Raw genomic sequence first — 18,662 nt, forward strand, 5'->3', positions numbered from 1 at the left:
CTATGTGTTACCAGAAATAGAAAATTGGGGTTCTTCACCATGCTAGAAAATGGCTCCACAGGAATTATTTCCTCTTTTTTTAGGTAAACTGCACATTAAACAATGGTAAATTTCAACATTAAACACTAATAATTTGCATGCATTACTTACCATTGTAGTAGATTTTGTGTTGTGCACATAAATAATACAAAATATCCTGCAAAAACATATGGCCAAACCTCTGGAGCACAAATAATCCCAATCTAAAGCTTCCACACCCACTCTATGTCCATGTTTCAACATGTTCCAGTGTTTGTCAAACTATGGTACTGATTCTAAATAATCAGTATTTTCTGCAATCTAACACTGTACTCTTTATTTGACATTATTTTAAAAGAAAAAGCTAGTGATCCAATGTCACAGCACTGTGGAAAAGTCAGCCTTTTTTTTTCCCCCTCACTCCTGCTAAAAACTATGGAAGTGCCTCTCTCCTTCAGAGAAATCCATAACAGCACATAGCCTAAATTCTGGAAAACACCTTTCCTTCTTGCTTAGTAAGTGTCAAGTCCTCAGATTCATTCCTCAAGCACTAAGGACTTGCTTACATGTAAGTACATGCTTATCCTATTAATATCAAAGCACCTTCAGACCCAGTACAGTATCTAATCCATTCAACCATCCTTCCTCCCAGGAGGTGCACCAGCCAGTACACAAAACAAATTAAAGCTGTGACCCCTGCATGTCTGCAGTGGGGGAAGAACTCACTCTATTTCCTCTATCTCCAGAATATAATCGCAGGCCAGAAGGCAGACAGACAGACCTGTGCCACCCGGGAGAGCAGCACAAGCAGAGTCGTCACCCCTGTCTGAGGGCTGAATAGCTGGACTCCAGAACTGGAACATCTTGAATTTATTTGATTCTTTGCCTGCTAAGGACCAAGCCACGCTCCAGATTAAAAAAGCGTTCCTAAACACTTAAAAAGGATTCACAGGTGTTAAACATGCGCTACAAACATTAAGTTAAAATAATATTAAGTATTATAAACATCTATGGAGTATGTTACACAGATTTATGGCTATTCACAGATAGTTTTAAAAGAGCGTAATACATGATTAACCCTTTATATACTGTTGATAGTTGGAGTGAAATCCAAAATAAAAGTGGGGCTACCAGCAGATTGCCAGACCATCCTCTGAAGATGGGGCAAACCTGATACACACCCCTGTCCTCAACAAGCTTCTTTCACTGCCTGTTTAAATGGTTCTCCATAGCGTACCCTGGCATTTGCTAGTCTCCCTCATAGACACCTAATTCTCTCTGTTAACTACACAGGGCCTGGACATTAACTCAGTATTCCTCTATGGGAGCTCTTCAAGGATCTTAATTTTTAATGTACAGGAAAATCTTCATAGAACCACACAATAATTTAGGTTGGAAGGGACCCCTGAAGGTTATCTCGTTCAACTCCCGCTCTACTCCCACTCAAAGTAGGGCCAACTTCAAATTTGGATGACATTGCTCAGTTAGATCATCTGATGATAAAACTGGAAGATTTTGCTAAATGCAGCTTCATGGGAAATGTGGTTGGGAGCCATTCTGCCCTAATAAGCACAATATCCACAATGTAAGTCCCAAAGAAAATGAAACGTACTTCAGAAACACTGCACCTGGTAAGAGCTAAGGCTGCGTTTCAGTTGTTCTCAAGAAAACACTACCAAGCAACATCCAGGTCTTCCTTCTGAACACAGAGGTGAACTGCGCCCTTACAGTTCTTACATCTGACAGGGAGTGCTATTATCAGTAAGTCTTACTACACTGTGCTTCACTCATGTTTGCAGTCCAAATAAAGAACACATGCCAGAGTGCCTCAGAAGTCAGCACAGACCTACTTCATCTCAAACTAATGGAAACATAAAAGACATTCACTTTAACACAGATAAACAGACAGCACATGCACAGCACTGCATTTTGCACAGCACTGTTTTACAGAATATGCATCATAACAGAATATGCATCATAACAGAATATGCATCATAACAGAATATGCATCATAACAGAATATGCATCATAAGCTGACTCGTTCCGAGTACGGGCCCTGAAATGTGCCAGTACCCCACCAGTGCAGTATGTTGGAGGGTGTTGGCACTGCATCGGAACAAGCTCCTCAGCACATACCTTCAAAGGTATGAGCATTAGCACTGCAAGCTTGTAGCGACTAGCACAAAAAAACAGGCAGCCTTCAGAAATAGCTGTGACGTGGCATACTTGCTCTTTTAACATGTCATGATAGGAGTCATTTGGTCTGGGGTGGAGGTTTTACTGCCTTAACTACTCCAAAGGGGAAAAAAAATTTTTAAAATACCCAGAAGTTGGGGAAACAGTTCAGCCAGAACTATGATGGTAAGAGGAGAGGCAGAAGGGAGATTCAGGACAAGCTGCTTCGACCAAATACACTTGACTTTACATAATGCTAACCACAGTGGAGGCTGCAGCATTTGAAAGTAGAAAGGCACAGCATGAGTAGGACCGCTTGGGGACTGATTGCCTGATCACCCTGTTCAATCACCCCTGAAGTCTTACAGTGCTCTCTCCAAGTAACCCTGCTTTTTTTTTCCCCCTCTGCCCCCTCTCATTCCTGCCATTCAATGGTTTGGTTCCCTCAGGCGGTCAAAACAAGATAGACTTTGTCTGCTTTGGTCTTGCCGACTCCTTTGACTGGAATCCGCTGCAGATGGCTGCATGTGTAAACTGCACGTGGGAGGGGAGAAGTGCTTGATGTCTAGACACTCCCACAGATTTCAACTTCAGGCTCCTTGGCATCAGGTATGTGTTCTTCCTCTGCTAAAATCTCCCAAGCATGCGGATGGGGCAGTTGTCGCTGAAATGGGCTTGTAAATACCTTAGATGGGATGACTGGTGAACAGGTCTCTCAAGACAGCACACCAGATTTCGCTTCTCCCTCACTTCTCTCTGACACCAAGACTCAAAAACTGGGGTGTAGGAGTTCTGTGCACTCCTTTGCTGTCACCATAACTATGGCATCTTCACACTCAGGCTGCTTTTACGCATCAGATTAGCTAACATAACTGTTACGTGGGCTGCTATTGTTACTGGATCAAAGAGTGCTCAGCCTTTGAAAAACTAAAGGAAACAAACATTCTGCCACTCCTGAGGAGGTGCAGACCTTGACTTCCTAGCAGCAGAAGGTGGAAAACCACTAAGCACGCATGCAAGGAGCAGCTCTTCTTTGTGACTACTGAGGACCATTTCTTCTGCATGGTCTCCATCCTGCTTCATAGTTTCCACAGCCAAGCCCTAGCAGGCACGAGCCATTGCTAAAAGCTGTGGTACAAGCCTTGCAGCCATTGTCAATACATACAACCACACCCCTGTGCAAGGTACAGAGCTTTCCACATTCTGCAACCTTCCCCAAAACATCTGGAGATCTTCTTACACTCACCAATGTCAAGGACCCTCTGTTTAGCTGTGTGTTGCCGAGAATGCCAGTATTTCCAGTATTTCAGCTGTTCGTCTCTGTTTTTATCCTCACTGAAAACAACCATGACCACGCTCTAAGAAAATCAACACCAGAAGTTGCATTAGTTAATATAATTAGTAGTCAGAAATACAAAAATTAAAATCTCCCATATGCCTTTAATGCTGATCCAGTCACTACCCTTCCCCAGTACTCAGACTGTAAAAGATTAAAGACTCAGGGCAGAAGAAACGTAGTTTTAAAATAATGCAAGGCCTCGGATTATGTTCTTGATAGTCCAAATAAAATGCAATCATATTCTTAGATTTAAGAAGTCTTAAGTTGCCTTAAGTAAAAAGTGGTCATTTCAAAGTCAGAGGATTCCCAATTCCAATTCTGATCCAAGTCCAGTCCAAGTGTTGGAGTGCAGATTCCGTGTCATTCTGGAAGATGACATTACACTGTAAAGGGATGTACTGTTACGGAGCTTAGGCTCACTGGCTAAAGGCAGGACATTTTCAGTTTTAGCATACATAGTACAAATACCCTTCTCGGGAGCAGCACGCTTGCATACATGTATTTAATGACAAACCCAGTGTGACTATTTACTGAGTTTTCCTGAGCTTTTCAGTTCAGGTTCTGAATTCCCTTTGTTAAACTGTGTGATTCAAAGGAAACAGATTGAAAATTCATGCAAAACTTCACATGGGTAATTAAGGCTCTTTAAAAAAGCTCTGCTGTAGGCAAGCAAAACAAAAAACACAAAACCATGAAAGAATTTTCATACTAGGTAAACTGAAGTGAAAAGAAATCACAGAGACCAAAAATTCACTTTTAAATACCCTCTTTTGTTCCCATTCTTCCTTTAACCCCAAGTCACTAAGCTCATAAAAAACACCATCAAGCTGTTCCATAAGCTGAGGAACTGGTTCACGGTTGATTCATGGTCTGTGTCCCTCCACACAGTCATCACCGCAACCTTTCACATGCTCTGTGACCTTCTCCATTCCATCTATAAAAGGCAAACATCATCGCTGCGTCTTCCGTGTCTAGGTACTGCGTGGGCACAAGGCAGTGTAGGTCGTGGATGAGTCCTGAGTTATGCTTATGCACATTGGCTGGTCATCAGGTATGTGACAGCTGGCCAGCTGATGCATCAATCAGAACTGGCAGTGCAGCCTGTAGCTTTTCCACCGAGGACAGCATTAATCTTTTTTCTCTATGAACCACTTACATGGGACTTGTAGAGGTTTAATACGTTCAAAACCTCTTGTGCCATTGTCAGGTTGGGATGGAATTGGCAATAAATTCAACAGTCGCTTGGCTGGGGGCCTGACAAACAGAACACGATCGTGAAAGTTGTGTGTGGTTTCACAATCTTCTGTAAACTGTACATCCTCCAAAAGAAATGGTTTCCTCTCTCCTTTACAATTTCCACCCTTTTGTTGCCAAGCTTCAAAACTCATGGGGCTGGGCAGTGAACGAAACTTATGAGGACTGGTTTTCAGCCAGATCAGTGAGCTTCTGCCTCCTCTTTCAGCTGTGTAAGTGCTAAAGCTGTCACCACAAAGAGAGAAGGAACATGTAGCTGGCAGGGAGAGAGACTTTTCAGCAGCAGAGAAGTCTTACATCAAGTTCGGCCAACAACAAAACAGCATCATCAGCCTCACGTCCTTAGGAAAGGAAACCAGGCTAAAAATTAACTGCTGTTCAGGTTTACAAATCATTGCCTCTCTTTAGAAAGAATCTCTCTAAACTTCGTGTACGACAGAAACATATAGGTTGTTGTCTGCTTCACTGCTCATGTTGGCTTTCATTGGTTCCTTTGACTAAACTCACAACATTTTTATAGTACTTCATTTATTTGGATGGAAACACTTTTGCAGCCTCATACATATGCAGCCCTTCCAGCTTCAGGGTGAAATTTGCAGGGCAGCAACTCTGAGGCTCATTGTTCATTCCAAGGTTACTGGGTTAGGATTTGCTTACTCAAAAACACTACCAGGGAAATCAGGAGGCCTGTTCACCAGGCAGATGTTGCTGAGTACCCAAGCTCCAGTTCTAGCTGCAGAATCTAAGATGCAAATCATCCATTTTGTCATACTTCTGGGTGGATATTAAGTGAAAGCTCCACTTATACAACGTACATGTTTTAAATCTTAGGGCACAAAGGATGGCTTCAACTCTTCACATTTTATCTAAAATGCACTGGAAAGTAGCTGCTGAAGTGCACAAGTGAGTGAAGATGGACTAACACAATAGACGTAGCAGTTCTTTGATTTTTTTCATTAATTGTGCAATGATAAGTTCACCAATGTCAAGTGCAGTATCTGTGCAATTACCATTCTGTCAAACCATAAATTGAGGCAGATATGTATATAATTAACTCATAAGATCAAGATCACACTTTGAAAAAATTGTACCCCAAAATATTTGAGACCACCAATGATATTACTCTCCCACCTTTTCACTGTGCAAAAAAAGTAAGCTTGCTCTATCCTCTCCCACAAGAAAAAAGGTAATTAAAAGCCAGCCAACCACAACTACATTTATCTGCAGGGCTCCGTTCCCACCTAGGAAAGAAAACAGACTATACCCGGACTTTGCTGATGGGATGCCGGAAACATTTGTTGTCACCCGTCTCGCTCAGGGTGATGGCATAGAACTGTCCTTTGTTCAAGTAGGTCATGGGCCCCTCCCCTTGCTTTTGACGCAGAGATTTGGTAGCTTCTAGCGTATACTGAAAAGTGCTGCTGAAGAGACAGGAAGAGAAACACCAATAAAATCCATATCACTTTCTCCATTTCTCTTTGTCCCCATTCATTATGTATTTCATGCATTGTATGAGCAAGGCATAAGAAGTTAATAATAAAATTCCAAGGAAAGGTCACACAGGTATTTTAAAATGCAATTTTCTTTTTTCAAGTTCATCAGATCTGGCAATCAAGCGTAAAACTATCTGGACTTTAAGCCTCTTGGATCAAAGACTACATCTTTACTTTCTCTAAAAAGAATCATCATGAAGTACAAGACTACATACCCCACAGTGAGAGTGTCAAATACCAGGAGGGAATTCAGTGTGATTTGCAGGAAATCAGCTACCTCCACAGACATTTAAACTTAAAAGTGTCACAGAAGCAGACATTAAACAACAACAACAAAAAAAAAAAACCACAAAAAAACCCCAGAGTAAAACTTGTTGCAAAAGATGGACAAAGACAATGGAAAGTCCAACTGCTACTTTCAGCACAGTGCAGAGAAGGAATACAACCAGAAGGGACAGTAGGTTCATTTGTTCAAAGGCAACATGCAATTAAGGTTTTTACAAGCTTTCTTTTCACACTTAATCAGACAGAAAAAAATACCTACATTTAGTTGTATCTGCAATCAAGTAACCTCCCTTTAGAAAAAGACAAAAATTAGAGAAAAAGAGTTTGCTCTTGTGTTGGAAGTCAGATTTTAGAAAAGACCCTCCTTCATAGGAGAACTTTCCACCTTTAAAGCAGTTCTCAAACAATGAAAAGTTAAAGCTCCACTGACTAGTGAACTGTTAGCTGAACACAATTCTCACAGAGCCTCTTGCAGTCACATCCTCCAATAATGGGCTTGAACAATAATCCAATAAAAACAATGCCTGCAGCTCCTCACATTCTCTTAAATGAAAAATAATGTTAACCTTGCAGAATAAATCTTCTCTTCAAACTGCATTTGGTCAACCACAGGAAGCTTAATGCAAGGAGTCACTTGCAAGATGTCCTCACAAACTGGAGATAGGGGGGAAGCATTTTCACAAAGGTCCTAATTCAGCAAAGTATTTAAAGCACTGCTGAAGTAGAACCAAAAGGATGAATATGTTGGTCCAAAACAACAGTGTATCCTCAACTTTCTAGTTCAAGCAACTACTTAATCATCATAACACTGCCAAAGCAATATGGAAGTAAGGGGAAGACAAAAGCTTTTTTAACTATGCAATGAAAAAGGGGAAAAAAATCATTAAAATGCATGAATATTAATAACATTTAAATCCCCACTTGAAGAGAAGGCAGAAGAAAAAAATAACGCAATCCACTGTCTTTCCACCCAAAGGAAGACATTTCAGACAGTTTGGCATCAATTATTCAGTTTAGTATCAATCATTCAAGCAAATGAAGACAATTTCTCAGGGTTTCCTAGCTTATAAATGGAAATCCAGTCAGTTTTTCTAGTTGTTTAAAAGTTACAAATCAAAGCAAAAGTAAGTAAAAAGCAATCACTAACCTACACCTATCCAACCCACCAATGGCAGTACCAGCATTTCCCAACAGTGCAGTTGCTGCCAACACAAAGACACAGTGGGAAGGCAGCGCCAAGGGGACTGTGGTCCCCTCCACGGCCACCCACCGTAGTGTGCACTGCCACAGCCCCTCTGTCCTGGGTGCAAGGGGAACAGAGGCTCTGTCAACACTGGCAAGTGGGATGTCCCCATCTAAGCGGACCAAAAGAGTAGAATTAGTGGTGCTGCTGACCCAGCATCCATCCTGCTGCATATGCTTGCCCTATGGATTGACCTCCCATTACTGGTGGGGGCATATCCTCTGATTTAGTGTCACACGAAGGGACTGCAGGCTGCATGCTGCAAGACTGCTGCATGACGCATGCCAAAGCATGCTGAGTGCCCTGGGAGATGCACCTCAACATTTCCCACCAGACAGAAAGCTTAACAAGGATGTGTGCTGAGAAGGGCTTAGGATGAACCAGTCAGACACACAGTGTCTTAACAGAGCTGCCTACAGTCTGCCACGGTCTGGTCTTCTGTTTCCTGGCATTCCGTATGTTTCAGAAAGATGTCAAAAATGTAAATCCCAGACACACTGCACCCGGCCAATTTTGCAGTCTCTCTGTGGTACCACTTGGGAATTTTCTTCTTGTTCCCAGCTGGCAATCAAAGTGTGCCCTGTAGCAGGAAGATTACCATTACCCTTAAAACTTAATGCAGTCACTCAGATGATTATAATACTATTCTGAATCTCACCATGAGTCTTAACTAAAGCCCCATGTAGTCATTAAAGGATCTTCCACCAGGCTTCCAATTACTTTCATATTCACCACTTTTTCTTTTTTTTTTTTTTTTTTTTTTTTTCAATCTGAAGTTTTCATTTCCGAGTACCTATAATTTCCAAGTAACTCCCAGGAAAAAAACATTTTGTTTTTCTTAATGTGTATTTGGAGGTTTCATTCTAATGTGGACCTGGGCCATAGCATGAAGGACTTAACATCTGAGAATTGTTAACAATACCAGTGTTTCAAGATTTAATTTTTAAAATACATATATATATATCTATATATATCTCCAGTGTAGTAAGTGAGCAGTCTTTGCTAAGTATCTGTTTCGTATGTACTGTCTATGTAATGACTCAGTTTTGAGCTGACTAGAGTTAATGGTTGTTTTAATATTCCTCAGAAAAAAAGATCAAGCTGTAAGGAACCTCCACTACAGAAGCAGTCATATGCCTACTCCAGGAAAAATATGTAGGCATGTTCCTGCTTCTAAAGTGAGGGTAATCTCTCAGATATAAACAGAACTATTCACAAGCATGAAATGAAGCATCGGCTTGTAAGCTTTACTGATCACAGTCTTTATTAGTTAAAGGGACTCTGCGGTGTTTGCCTGTTCTATGCACACATTTTTCTGTGCTTAGGGAGGACACTATTCCTTTCTAACTTCACTTTTTGAAACTTTTTTTTTTTAAAAGTAACACTTTTTGGAATTCTTAGGGGGTTTTTACATGATTTGTAATAGATATGTCATTTACATTATTTTATAGGTAAACATGAAATACAACAAGCAGTGTAAAAAGACAGAGGGTTTCCCATAAAACCTACTAGGAGTAACTAGGAAAAAACAGTAGGGAAAATAAAGGTGAGAAATCCATAATGTTGGTGGAGCCAGTTCAAGCATCCTGGACATATGACCTGTGCATCCTGCCACCCTGAAAGGTGGGGAAAATCTTCCATGACCTGGCTGTCAAAGCTATGCCCTGTTACCTGGGGGCCCTCTCTTAACAGTTTCAATCTTGCATATCTCCAGGCTTCAGAGGAATTACTAACTTAAAACCATGCTGAGGTAAGATAATAGATGACGACATAAGCTGATCAGATATGAAAGCTAACGTGCAGAAGCAGGGGAGAGTGATGCTGGGAAGTATCAAGGAACCCTGCAGGTGCCCCCAGGTGATGAAAGGGAGAGTGGGAAGTGGACACAGGCAGCCTCTCCTTGATACATTCCTACGTGATGCCAGTCAACACATTTCAAAGCTTACGCCATACCTTGTTTGTTCGTAAATATATTCTTCAGCCCCCACTGACACACTGCGATACTTCTGAAAAATAAAAACAACAATTAAATATAGTTTGATACAATCAAAATGTAAATACCAAGAAAAGTAGAATTATATTTATTTAAGGACCCATCAGAAGAAGCCATCCATTTAAAACTCAAAATCCCTAAAAACTGGAGTGGACCCTACATGGTTTTTACACTAGAACCGATAGGAATCATTCATTTATGTCAAGTTTTTTGCGGTTTTCATAACCTAACTGCTACAGGAATGCAGCTGAAAAACATCTTCTGCCTTACTGAACTCCTTGCCTACACATTAGTAGAGTCTAAAACAAGCCTGTAAAAATGTACTCCATCTCAAAGTCGATTTTCAAATGAAATCATAGTTTTCCTAGAGAATTCACTTCTTGTTTTGTTTTACTTGATTTAAAAATATGTGTATGGTCAGCTGTCCTTAAGGCCTACAATGAAATGCTGACAAAAATTTAAATTGGTATACTGTCTATTTTGAATAGGAGTTGTGACGTAGGCTAAGTAGTATACCTTCAATATAAGATTCTGTTTGAGCAAAATGCACACTTTACCGTATGAAAGAAGAACTACAGTCACTCTTTAAAAAATTAAAGCATATCTATAAAAAAAAAAAAAATACATCAAGAGGTGGGATTCTGAAAAAATGAAATATTTTGCACAGGCTAAGCAAGGATTTGTGCTGTCTTCCTGAGCAAATGAGCCTATTTGTACTCTACTGTGTAAGCTTTCCTGCTGCTTCTTGGCTTGCCTTCTGCCTGAAACATACTTTTTGCTGATATCTCTCTGATTCACTGATGGATCATTACATTTAATCTCCAGAATTTCTTTTGTGATCATCAATTAGCAATTAAAAGCTGTTTTGTTTCCAGAAGTGTCAAGCTGAGCAATTTTGAAACAGTTTTTAATTCTACCTTATGCACAACTGTGCCACAACAAATATCCAGTCAGATACTAGTTAAGTGCAAAGGTATTATGTACCAGTTAGGAATATTTCCTGAAGATCAAAAGCCAAGGACCCATGAGCAACAGAACAGATAAGCTAAACAGTCTAAAAATCTAACATCCGAGGGGTATTACAATAAAGATGGTCCCACATCAACATGCATGCTAGAGGCTGACATTGTAAAAAACATTCAGTTTGCTTACCTAGCCTCAAAAACTCTGTCTGTACTGTAAAGGACTAATAAATAAGAATATGAAAGAGATGAGAAAGGTATATTTATGTAATTGTTAAAGTTGTATCCAAAGAATGTAGCAAGTGATTGATCAAAGTGTCCACTGTCAAAGGGGTCTATAAAAACTCAGCACGCCTTCAGTATAACAGGACCAAGTAACTCAATAAACATTTAGAAACGATTTCTAAAAATGTATTCATGATCTGTTTAAAAATTAAGCAGCTATCAGAGTAAATCTACTGAAGCCAAACCCAGCCATTTGCTCCAAGTGCATAGGAAAACCACTAAGAACAACTGTGTTCCTACTTTAAACACTAATTTAGCACAAGTTTCTCTTTTGGTATGTTCTGACATTTTACCTTATGCTCTCCCCACATCTGCTTCATACAGCTATCCCTACCCAAACAGCACATGGCTGCAGAAGCAGTCAGAGCATGACAGGGGTGATGCACAGTCTGGGATTCAGGTAGCCGAGGAAAAAAAACTAGGCAGGCTAAGTGTTGAGCGAGGCTGTTGCAGGTCCCATGCCACATGCATGTGAGCATTTGGGGCTGGAAGTCCATTAACAGTGGCACACACCCCACCCAAAAGCTACAGATGGGGACCCAGTTAAAGTTAGTTGTTCAGTCTCCCTGTACTTTTAATAGGGGAGGTGAAAATGCAGAGGAACAAGCACACCTGACAAACCATTCCACCCACTTTTGGCAACTGGATTTGAACTGCCTCTTTCTCCACAGACTGCAGAGAAAGCCTAGATGACAAGTATCATACCCTGTTATTAACCAATCATTTTAAAAAACACGCAACAAAATATGACCATTGTAACGAAATTACCACAACATGGAGTCTGGGGTGCAAAGACATTACCATTGTGACAAGAATTACCATAACATGGAGTCTGGGATGCAAGGCCAACACACAGATGTAAATTCCCTCTTTACCTTCAAGTCAAACAACTTTGCACATCCCTCAGCACTTTGCACGGCACAGCCTGGCTGTTCAGGTAGCTCTCAACAGCACGTCCCAGAACAAGCCATCGTAATGGAATCACACCACTACAGTACCCCAGGGAAAGCCACTCACATAAAGAGCCATTTACCAGTAACAATGAAAAATAGCTGAAATGATGTGATTTGATAATGCAGAGCAGTGCTTCTAATCCAAGATTTGATCTTGCTGATTTTTCAATGGCAAGCTAGATTTCTTCATTAATTATTCATTTAGTTGACCAAAATGTGTTCTATATCTAAAAATGAATTTCACCTCCAGATGTCCTGACCTTTGATGCTTGTGTGGAGACAATTTACTTTTCTATAATACACAAACACACAGCACATTTCTTATATATTGAGTCTCAGCCTTAACGTAGCTTGCCTTGTACTTTTGTTACATTTACAATTCCATAGAGTTGGAGGAGAAAAATCCAAAGAAAGGTTTTACCACCTAGTATCTCTAATTATTTGCAGAGGTACTGTCGGCTTTAAATAATTTTTACCTTTCTACTTTTCTGGCTTGTTTGCATTATTCTGCAGCAGGCAAAAGCAGCCAGAGGATACTCACCATATTAAAGCTGACTGTATAATTACTTTGCCTCAGTGTAACTGTAAAATAGCTACAAGGTAGCAGCTCCTTGTCTCTCTTCTCATTCCCTACATATACACGCACCTCGGTCTTTCCTTGCCTGTTAACTTTTCCATTCCTCTCTAGTCACTTCATTCTGCTACTTTTTCTGACTTGCCCATGTTACAAAGTAGAGCTTAGTGTAACAGGCAGCTTCTGAATAAATTACTTGGGTTCATCTAGCAGCAGAGGCTGACACTGCTCATTTGCACTTTAGGAAGAACATTGAGAATTTCCCAGTTACAAAGTGGCTGCTATTTCTTACTGTTATGAATAGGTCTGAAGGCAGATCTTGTTAACAGAAAACAAATCCTCTTTCAGAATGGCAACTATCCTCTACTTGACACAATATCCCAGAAGACAAAAGATCTGTATCTCTTACTTTCAGAGTTTCCAATAAACAACTTTAAAACTGTGTTCTGAAACTGCTCATGATGCTCACTCATAATCAGAGCACAGACTGAGAGGAACACAGCAAGGAGCAGAGATGAATTTGTTGAAACAAGCACCACCATCCTGATGGCTCTTGTGGACAGCTCAGATCTCCTTAGTTTGTTTACAGCTTTTTATTGAGTTCTTAGATGCAAATTTAAGGTGAAAAACTTACTTCTGTTCCTCCGTCTTTGAAGGTGTCGCTGTATGTACTGTCAGGAGTACTGCGCTGGTCATCTTTGAGATAATTTGTGTGGGGAGCAATGTTGGACACTTCGTATGGCTCAAAGATAACCCCTCGGTGCTCCTCATTTTCTCCTCTTGCATAGTGTGCTTGTGGGGTCATAAAAACAGGGGTGAACTCCTCTGCTTTAACCACAGTCACTCCAGTCCCTGTGATGGGCGTTGAGCTCCCAGACACATTTGTGTTGTACTCCCTTTTGGACGACTCCAAAGGGTCTTGGTTCAAGGAAAGGTTAACCGGCACCGTCTTCAGGACTTGCACGCGGTTCTCTCCCCCACTTAAATTACTCTGAGCTTCCGTGGTATTAAGACAATTTCTGTGAGACAAAACCAAAAGTGTTATGAACTGATAAGTGTCCTGATAGAGTAAATCTCTTCCTTAAACAGCTTAATGTTCTTAGATGGCAGGGAAGGAGATCCTTCAATTCTGGTAAACCATTGCCACAAAAAGTAGTACATTAACACATACTAGGCAAAAGACATCATGAGGCAAGCAGAGAAGTCCAGAGCTCTTTAACGACTAGGGAGAGATAATACACTTGATTCCACCTATAATCAGTATGCCTTGTTACAATAAATTCTGGGTATCTGGGGTTGCTTTTGCCTTGGCTTACAATTTGGATGCAAAATCAATCCACCAGTGCAACAGCCTTTAAGCACAAAAGAAGCATAAAGAGTAAGGCAAGGTATGGATTACTCACAGCAGATAATTTGCATGTGAAATAGGCGAAACATCACCAGCAAAATTCATACACTGATGCATGCTCCTTCAGGCTGTTGACAGGCCACTCCTGTTTGTGTAACTCTGGTACCAATGCTCTTCTGAAAGAGCAAGCCCGGGAGTCCCACTGTGTCAGAGTAGATCAGTAACTATAGCGGCTGCAAGGTAACCTCCAGCAGCATTCCCACATCTACCCGTGGTTGCTGTTGAAAGCAATTTGACTGCTGACAGTAGTTGCGGTGACATAAAATTAACTTGTAAACCTTTTAGTAGGTGTAACAAACTGCTTTGTTTTCAACCCAGGAGGTATGTTCTGACATTACAGTTCCTCTCTCTTGGCTTTCTACTGAAGGCCAGTTTTGTCAATCACACTCAACTTAGGAATCTCTCTGGTGTTCGCAGAAGAAAAATTGTACCTCAAAAAAAGCTTCATATTCTATTTTTAAACAGTGAATTCATACTACTACCTATTTAAACTTTCACCTTACACAGCTAGTGGAGACCATCTAAGTCTGTCCCAAATTCACTACATTGAAATAAACCTTGTGTAGCTTCCCTCCCCTATAATTTTACATGAAGGTACATGTAAAAACTTAAGTTTTTTCTACATAAATAGACACTCTCTCTTGCCCACAAGTCTTAAGGAAGGCAAGAGTCAGCTTCTTCTGACTCTTGCAAGTCACTTTTAGCCTACAGAGGAAGGCTGAAATTTGAGATGAGTGAGAAAAACATTTTGAGCTAACTATTTTAAAGTTACTTTATTTGCTTCTGGGCACACCCTAAGTTATGTTAAATAAAACTGTATAAATCAGGTTACTGAGTCCAAACTATTCACTTTTTTCTCTAGAAGTAGTAAATTGAAAGAAAAGCAGCCAATAGCCAACTCTCAGCATAATCTGGTTTCACTAATCTCAGCAGCAGCAAAACAACAAAACACAAACAAATCATGAAACTTTCTACTACTTTGCAATTTGCATGTTTAATAATACTGTTCAATTTTTCTAATAAATTAAAAGGGAGTAAAGTTTGCTTCCCAAAACAGTCTTCATTCTTTTATCTTTTGGAAGAAAACCATAAACCCTCAGGCTATCATAGCTCCTTCAGTTCACAACTGATCAACACTGTTAGTAGCTGGGTGTATGATTTTGAATAATACTGTACCTTTTATCTTGGTCTTCTTGATTATCACTCACTTTGTTAACAGACAACAGCCTTTTATCTCTGGGAACCTGAGAACAATACCAGGCATGGGGTCAGGTAAATGCAACTGTCAGGTATTTGCAGCTTCAGACTGTTCTACTACAACAGCTAGAAAATGTAACCGTATCAGTGTCGGTCTAGTTCACATATGCCAGGAGCTGTTTTGCTTTGGGAGACTGATTATGGACAGAAAGATGATTTCCAAAGGGAAAAAAATGTAGGGATTGTTTTCTTTTCTACTCCTTGGGCACACCAGCCTGGAGCAAAGCACTCTTCTAAATGTCCTTATCTTTGGAATATCAAGCTAGGCCAATCTCGAAATTAAAGCTTATCTTCTCAAAGACACACACACTTTTCACTGAATAATAAAAGATGAGAAGGAAGAAATGATGCTTTGATGAGCTCGGCATGGAGACCCTTTTAGCTCAGAGGAAAAGAGTTTTCAATCAAACCACAAGCACCAGCTAAGTCTTCCTATTATAGAGCAGTCTGGAGGGTGCAGGACTCATACCTAAGGGAAGTTTGTGGATCCTTCCCTTTCCTAGCATGGGGACAGGTCAGAGCATGCTGGCATGTCATCAAAGAAAACTGACTTCTGCTTTGCTGAGTGCATCATACTTCTCACGAAAGCCATGAGAAGTAAAAATCCAGTCAAATCTGGCCCCTCGACAGACTCCAGAATTGACACCAAGTGACTTAAAAGACTTGTCTTCCCACATACCAGTTTCCTGACACCAGCATAGATATGAAATCACCAAGGGCAAAGTTGCTGCCACAACCGTATTTTTCTTTTCTTGCTGAACCAGCAATTTGAGAGCTAAAACTTGTATCTTTTAAAAAAGAAGGTATATCCACTCCATCACAGCAGTTAACTCAGGATTAAAGAGCAAGAATAGACCTAAGAATGGGTTAAAGCGGTGCCTTTTATCTTTAAAGAAACATCAATATCTGAATTTGGAGGAAAACAATACTAGAGTAGCCAAGTTAACATCAGCTGTATCTGCAAGACAGCAGCAGAGTCAGAGCCTTTCCTTCTCTTAGAGGCATCCTCTTTCCCTATTAAGCATCCTGCTAGTTAAAAAACCTCTTGCATATATTTTAGAAGTGGGATCCAAGCCACAGTTTGCACATGTTGATTCCCTTGTTAATATCATATATTTATCCCTGAAGTAGTGTCTATGTTTAGATAAGTATCACTACAAGGGAAAAAAAAAAGTTAAGTTCAAATAATTCCTGTTGAGTGGAAAAGGTACTTAAAAAAACATCAGCCAGCATGTCAGAACACAGAATGAATGAGCCAGATGATAAATAAGGGCAATTCAAGAGAGTCTGGTGCACTGGAAGTCCTCCTCTACACTTTCACATTACAGCACAGAGGTTTAAGTTAGGTTTTAAGTTCCTGACTGAGGGCATCAGCAAGAGTTACCCTTTTCTCCCAGTTTAAGACAGAAATAGTTATGATTGAATGCTCGACATGGCTTTGAGGTTAACACAGTTTATTCCATCTGAACCCCAAGTCTTTTGCAACTGCCTGGTATAAGGAATAGATGTGTCTCTTAGAACATACTTTTGAGAAGGAAAAGGGCTGTTCTCTGATTTTATTTTTAAAATCCAGCAGATTAATGACCTGCTACATACAAAGGTATTACTAAGACAGAAGCCAACACTTCAGATGCTCATGCACATCCTGAATTCTACAAATCCGCATTAACTTTGCAGACTCTGGCACTGTGGTAACTCTGTCAAGTAAAGAAAAAGACCTTTCTTTCTCGTTCAGAAAAGCTTTTCTCTACTAAAAAAAAACCACAAAAGCAAGGAACATCTCTTGAAATATAATCAGTAAAGAAATTAAAACAATATTTAACCATAAGGTTAGTATATGGCCTCTTGACTACAACCCCTTCTCCTGAACACGCATTTAATGACTGTAGCATAGACTAAAAAAGAGCACTCTCTAAAAGCATTTATACTAATAAATACTAAAAGTAAAGGGTTCCAATTTTAGATTTCCATTCCTGCTACTTCTTCATGAATTACAAGGGGAGCTGGCATTGTTCTGCTGGCTTTCACAGAAGATCATCTGTCCAATGGAGGCATAGGTGGCTTCAGGAGTACTGAGACAGTTTAATCGAAATGAACAATTTCACACTTTAGTGCTTGGTAGGCAACACTGATTCCATTTGCAGCGTACAAGGGGGTCAGCCTGGGTTTCAAAGTGAAATTTCCACATTACACAGAAATGCACCCTGTAGGACTCTCCTCTGATTTCAGCAGAAATCTCGAACATAGCTCCACTTAAAACACTACGAAACATATGAAAAAGAAAGGTGGTATCAAAATGGTAGGTAAAGCCCTGGGCTTACAACCCGCACAAACTGAAACTGTGTGTCAGTGCTTCCCTATTAATTCACTTTGATCTCTGTCGTTATGTCCAGCTCCATTTCTGTCCCACACCTTTCTATTTAGACTGCAAACTCCCAGTGCAAGGGCTAGACCTCACTGTATGTTTGTATGCAGCCTACTGCAATCATTATACAAATAAAAACATGGGAAACTGTCAGATGAGAGATACTCCAGTTAAAGAGCAAACTGAAACATGTATGGAATGAATCCGAAAAGCAGACAAGCCTACAGGTGGACAAGGCTTCCCCTTTTCCACTTTTTAAAGAATACTGCAAGTATCTGAGCACAAATAAAAAGGGGGCTAATTCATCCAATGCTCTTGAAAGGGAAAAACAAGAATGTTAACCTCAAAAAGAAATCATGATTGCAAATTTAATACAGGAAAACACATCAGAACAGCCTGAGACAGTCTTCCTAAAACAGAAAGGGTGCTTGATTCAAGTAACAGAGAGGAAAAAAAAGAGGCGGTGACTTCTGTCTTTGAAAACTGGCTCTTTTGATGCCTCAAAGCAGTTCCCTGCTAGTGCAGCAGGGAAAAATAATGGTGGAGTTACCTACTTTATAATAGTCATACAATAGGCCAAGAGCAGCAGCACTGTCCTCATCACCATTTATGCTCATCATAGCCTTGGTAGCTGCTGTTAGGGGATTCTCCAAATACGACTTCCAGGCTTCATCTTCGCTGGTGTAGGCTCGTCTGGTGTTGAATGAAGTGTCATTTGGCACTAAGGCCACAAGTCGCTTGTTACTGCATAGACAGGAAGAATAAAATGGTGATCCAGAAGCGATTACTTTATTCACAAGGCATGTTAAAGAACATCACATAGCTCAATGAAAGTGATACGATTACATCAAGTAAGCATCTCTGCATTAAACTTGGTGACATACATATTTATCAGTATTAGGTATCCTCACTACTTAACCAGAAAAAAAATTAAATGTCTGCAGACCTTGTCATAATAATTCAAATGTATTTTTACTCATATACTGATAGAGCTATTCAAAACATTTTAAAACTTCTTGGAAAAAAGGAAGTAACAATATAAGAACACTTTGCCCCAG

The 18,662-nt window shown here is 40.2% G+C and overlaps 1 protein-coding gene across 4 annotated transcripts in view; it reads right to left on the minus strand.

The window, feature by feature from the left end:
• Positions 1-18,662, minus strand: part of GRHL2 (grainyhead like transcription factor 2) — a 71,556-nt gene that overhangs the window by 39,783 nt on the left and 13,111 nt on the right. For 3 of the 4 annotated variants that reach the window (XM_056333333.1, XM_056333331.1, XM_056333330.1), the window contains exons 2-7: positions 18,159-18,348; positions 15,159-15,226; positions 13,209-13,593; positions 9,761-9,813; positions 6,051-6,207; positions 3,440-3,551 (exon numbers count right to left, since the gene is read on the minus strand). In XM_056333333.1, the coding sequence (XP_056189308.1) occupies positions 3,440-3,551; positions 6,051-6,207; positions 9,761-9,813; positions 13,209-13,593; positions 15,159-15,226; positions 18,159-18,348 (965 nt within the window). The remainder of the gene's footprint in view (positions 1-3,439; positions 3,552-6,050; positions 6,208-9,760; positions 9,814-13,208; positions 13,594-15,158; positions 15,227-18,158; positions 18,349-18,662) is intronic. The other variant, XM_056333332.1, reaches the window with a different exon arrangement.

This window comes from Falco biarmicus, chromosome 3 (assembly GCF_023638135.1).
Source record: "Falco biarmicus isolate bFalBia1 chromosome 3, bFalBia1.pri, whole genome shotgun sequence".
NCBI lineage: Eukaryota > Metazoa > Chordata > Aves > Falconiformes > Falconidae > Falco > Falco biarmicus.